General features: G+C 36.0%; 1 protein-coding gene across 1 annotated transcript; it reads left to right on the top strand.

Moving 5' to 3' along the window:
- The first annotated feature begins 3,333 nt into the window (after positions 1–3,333).
- On the top strand, positions 3,334–3,891 carry LOC149152858 (uncharacterized). The gene has a single exon (XM_089443620.1). It carries the CDS (start codon positions 3,334–3,336, stop codon positions 3,889–3,891), a length of 558 nt encoding a protein of 185 aa, XP_089299746.1.
- The last annotated feature ends 1,101 nt before the right edge of the window (positions 3,892–4,992 follow it).

Raw genomic sequence — 4,992 nt, 5'->3', positions numbered from 1 at the left:
TTCTGACCGACTCTAGTCTAATTTTGACTGGTTCCTGATCTAGGGGGTTTACCGGTTCGATGACCAATATGGTTCTAATAACATTGGTTCTAGTGCAAATGAAAGGATAAAGAAAAGTGGAAATCAAAGGGAGGAGAAGGAAAGCTTGGCATTTGATCTTGATTATTGGTCTGGTTATTCTCTTGATGTTGTTACTTCTAATGTATTGATGAACATTGAACTCTCTCTCTCGCATAAGGAAAGATTAATGGGTTTTGCCCCAGCCTCAAGCCTAAATATCTATGTTTTTTTGTCTCATTATCTCATGGTTATTTTACTGCTCTTTCATGTTTAGGTGGTTGAAATTTTCTTCTGTATAATTACTTAATGATATTGAATGAATTCTATGTGGACTTAATGCTAACTAATCATTGGAAGTATTTATTTGTTGAAGAAAAATTGTTCTAGGTTGTTCGCCCTTGAAATATCAACATGGTATCAGATCCAATCAGAGAGCAATTGAAGATTATATCTCTCTCCGAAAGGATGAATCTCTCTCTAGAAAGGATGAATCTCTCTTTGGACTAGAAGGTCGAACTTTTGTGGATCTTTGTAAGAAGACCGAATATCCTTGTGTACAAGAAAACCAAGTTACTAAGGATTATTTATAGGCCGAAGTTCAGTGAAGAAAGGGTCGAAGGAAGCATCCAACTAAGACTGTACAATCTCATTATTACTATGTCAAGTTTGAATAAATCCAAGCCCAATAAAATCTATTCCTTTGTGGTATCCAAGAGGTCTGAATTACCTCAGAACAAAATATTATGGTACAAAGGTTTGTAATCTGAAGTTTTGTGGATGGTGATCTGGATCTCTGAGGTCTATAAAAAGGATTTGAATTCATCTTTTGGCCGATATCCAAGCCTCCTCCGAACTGTAATCTTGTCTGGAGTTCTATGAACTTTTTGTCTTTGATCTGAGGAGATCTAAGTTGGAATCTCTTAATTGTGTAAGGAGCTCACATGTCTATGTGGTGGAAGGTATCATAGAAAAATGATTGAGGTTGAAACAATATTATGTTACAATAACAGCGAAATTAAGTGTGTAGGCCTATTTGAGTTCCTTTGGAAGGCATAATACTATTGAAGACCTAAGTCTATAATGACATTCAAATGATGAGCCTCTACATCCGAGTCTAAGGCTATCCAAGTCGCTGCATGTGATCAAGTAATCATGATGATCCAAGTTCTGAGATTCAAGCTCTATGCAAGAAAGGCTAAGTTTTGTGGATATCTCTGTGATGTGATCTGAGCCTTGTTACTATGGCATATAAGCCTGTGTTCCGTTGTTGTGATTAAATTCCATCTCTATGATGTTATGTGAGCCTCTCTGTGATATTTATACTCTGTTATGCGAGATTTCTATGGCATTGTTCATCTATGCTCTATGTTATGTTCCTCATGTTCATTCAAAGATCTATACCTCTTATTTATGCATGTGAAGGGTTTGTAGCCTTTGGATATTCATGTGAAGGTCTATATCACTTGTTTATGTGAGATTTGTAGCTCCTTTATGCGATATTTGCGCCACCTTGTCACTATGGAATGATGTGAAGCGTGTGGAGAAGAGATCCAAGCCTTTTCAAGTTCTACAAATCAACTCGAGTTTCATGTGATCTTTGTGGCATCGAATTTTAGTTGAACTCTGTGAGGCATTTGAGCTTCAAGTCTTAACTCCATGAGATAAGTATTGGCATTCATTGTGAAAATGTGAGATGAAGATCTCTTTTTAAAACCAACCGTGAATGACATCTAGAACTTGTGCTTGAGGAATCATGTATTAAAGCATTGTGAAATTACCAACAAAGATGAAAAAGGAATTATTGATCTCCAACATAATAGAACTAATGTTTGTTGAATTTTGTGCGACTAAGGGAGAAATTTCCCTAGAAAAACAATCTATGAGTTAACCCTTTTCACCCTTGAAGCAAATTATTTCTCAAGTGCAAAAGTTATTTCAAAATTGTTTTATAAAGTTATTTTGACATGTGCAAATAAAATCACTTAAGTGGTCTAATTCGACATGTGCAAAAATGGATCACTTTAGGAGCTTCCAAAAAACCCAATTCAAGTTAGGGATTTTCTCTCAAAGATTCCTATATATTGAGGATAAACCTTCATTTGCAACACATCGAGTTCTCTCTCTCTTGCTTTGGTCATCTAGTTCTCGCATTGGTGATCAAACCCTTGCATGAGTAATTTATCACTCTTATTGTTAGCATATCTATTGTAGATTTACAAATCTAATTATTAGTGGCAGATTTCTTATCATCAATGGCATATCTCCTATCATCAGTGGCGGATCTCTTATCATTAGTGGCATATTTGATTATCAGTGGCAGAACTCTTATCATCATTGGCGGATTTGTTTATCAATGGCAGATCTCTTATAATCACTAGCAAATCTCTGATTATCAATGGCAGATTTGATTCTCAGTGGAAGATATCTTAGCATTACTGGTGATCTCTTTCGCATTGGTGATAAATCCCTTGCATTAGTGTTTTATCTCTCTCACTGTTAGAAAATTTATTGGAAGCATGTTATTTCGTTTCATCATTGGAAGATCTAGTGGAGATTTCTATCTCACATTTCTGGAGATTCCTTTCTTGCATTATTGTTTGACAAATTTCATATTATTGGCTAGATCTCTATCTCGTATTATCATTGGTGGCAGATCTCCCTTGTATCAGTTTTTGCAAAACTCATATTACAAGTCTCATCCTATCGCACTTTGAGGATATTTACTTATTATTTATGTCCAGATCATCTTATTGTGAAGGCATATTGTCTTGGATTTCTAGCATGCATATGAAGACTTGTCTATCTCATTCGTGAAAGCTAATCTTCTTCTCGCACTTGTAATCTTTGTTAAAGGATTGAAGGATTTGTTATTCTACATTTGTGATCAAATCTCACACTTCAGAAGATTTGTCCTAAAGGGGTAATGTTGTTGTCATTGAGAAAAGGGTTTTGTACTCTGCTTATGTATCTGTGATGAACATTTGATGACGATCCAATAGAAGAATATTCTTAAAAGGTTTTCCCCCACAGTGGGGTTTTTCCCGATCTTGGACCAAATTTGTTGTCTTACTGTACATTTATTGTCTTCTATATGGTTATTGGTTACTGTTTGCACTTAAAGGTTGAAGATCTAAGATAATTAATTTCAAAATTGCAAAATTTAGCATGGTATCAAAGTTGTGGTGAAGATAAGCTCAAGAACGGTAAGTTGAAGGCAATTATCTGTTGAAAGACCTTATTTGTTGCTCAAAATATAACAGGAGATCAGTTCAGATGGCTACATCCCTCTTCAAGGATAGACATAAATTGACAGGGGCTTCAAATTATGCTACTTGGAAACTCATGATGGACACCAACTTTGATGGAGAAGATGTTCTGGAGTATGTCCAAGTAGGTGTACCCCAATGTCCTGAAAATGCCCCTATTGTTGCTAAAGAAAGATACAACAAAGTTGAGATCAGAGCTCGCAAAATTATCATTGATTCTTTGAAAGACCATCTTCTTACCTGTATCTCCAAACTGAAGACATCTAAGGAAATGTATGACAAGATTGTTGGCATGTTTGAAGTCCAAAATCTAAATCACGTCCTTGACCTGAAGAAACAACTCAAAGATATCAAATTGAATACGGGAGAATATATTCAGTCTTCTTTTATAAGGCTTACTGAACTCAAAGACCAAATTTTGTCTATTGGTGAGCCCCTATCTGATAGGGAATTGGTAAACAAAACCCTTGATGGACTTCCTACAGCTTGGGAAGTATTCATTACTACTATCAGCAATAACAATGTTCTGCCAACTTTTGATGAATTGATTGGAAGATGCAAGTAGGAAGAATCAATGATGATTTCAAGGGGCATAATTTAGAGACACGAAGAAGGAGAACCATCTTCCTTCGCTTCACAAGCAAAAAAGAAGAAAGGAAAGGGAAAATCTTCTAAGCCAAAGTCCAAACCCAAGTTTTTCAAGAAGAGCACGAGGAATTTTGAATGCTTTAACTGTCACAAGCATGGGCACTATGCTCAAGATTGTCCAGAAAGAAAATCCTCTTATAATCAAAGGAGAAGCAACAATTACGATAATATGTCTCTTGATCAAAAAAGGAGGTACTATGGAGGAAGAAGATATGAAGGAAGAATCAATGCTCACAATGATCGTGATCAGGAGCATCATCCTCAAAAGAGATACAGAAATACAAGGTATGAAAATAATGTGGATGCTTCTCAATTTGAGTACTTTATGACAAGACTCCTCAAGAAGTATTCACAGGCAAGAAACCTCATGTCAGTCATTTAAGGATATTTGGTTGTCCTGTTTATTTCATGTACCAAAAGAAAAGAGGAACAAGCTTGAATATTTAGGTAAGAAAGGTATGTTTGTGGGCTATTGTGAAGATTCTAGAGCATTTAGAATTTATATACCTGGTAAAAGAACAATAGACTTTAGTAAAGATGTAACATTTGATGAAGATGCAGCTCTTGAAAAAGTAAGAATTAGTCCTCCACCTATCTCTTCTAAAGAAGGAAATGATGATGTGGATCCCTCTACTCGTGAACCTCAACATGAGGACCTAGATGAACCTGTTGAGCCTATTGATCCATGAGATCCTCCTGCATATAGGAAAAGTCCTCTATGGCTTTGTGATACTCTATAGGATGTGAAAAAACATACTGCTCCCAGGGGCACTTTTAGAGAAAGCAAGAAGCCCAGTCGATATAAACATTATGTTGTTGCTATGAGTTCTATCATACAGAGTAAACCTCAATCATTTGAAGAGGCAGTGAAGTACTAAGCATGGAAGGATGCCATGACAAAAGAATATGAATCCATTATGCAAAATGATGTATGAGAAGTTGTTCCTAGACCTCAACGCAAATCAATTGTGACTTCAAAGTGGTTGTTCAAAATAAAACATGGCATGGATGGCGGTAT

Source organism: Pinus tabuliformis, chromosome 9 (genome assembly GCF_031772625.1).
Source record: "Pinus tabuliformis cultivar Carrire ecotype Pingquan chromosome 9, CPIR1, whole genome shotgun sequence".
Lineage (NCBI taxonomy): Eukaryota > Viridiplantae > Streptophyta > Pinopsida > Pinales > Pinaceae > Pinus > Pinus tabuliformis.
Note: the sequence above shows the minus strand (reverse complement) of the source record. Positions and strands in the feature narration are given on the sequence as shown.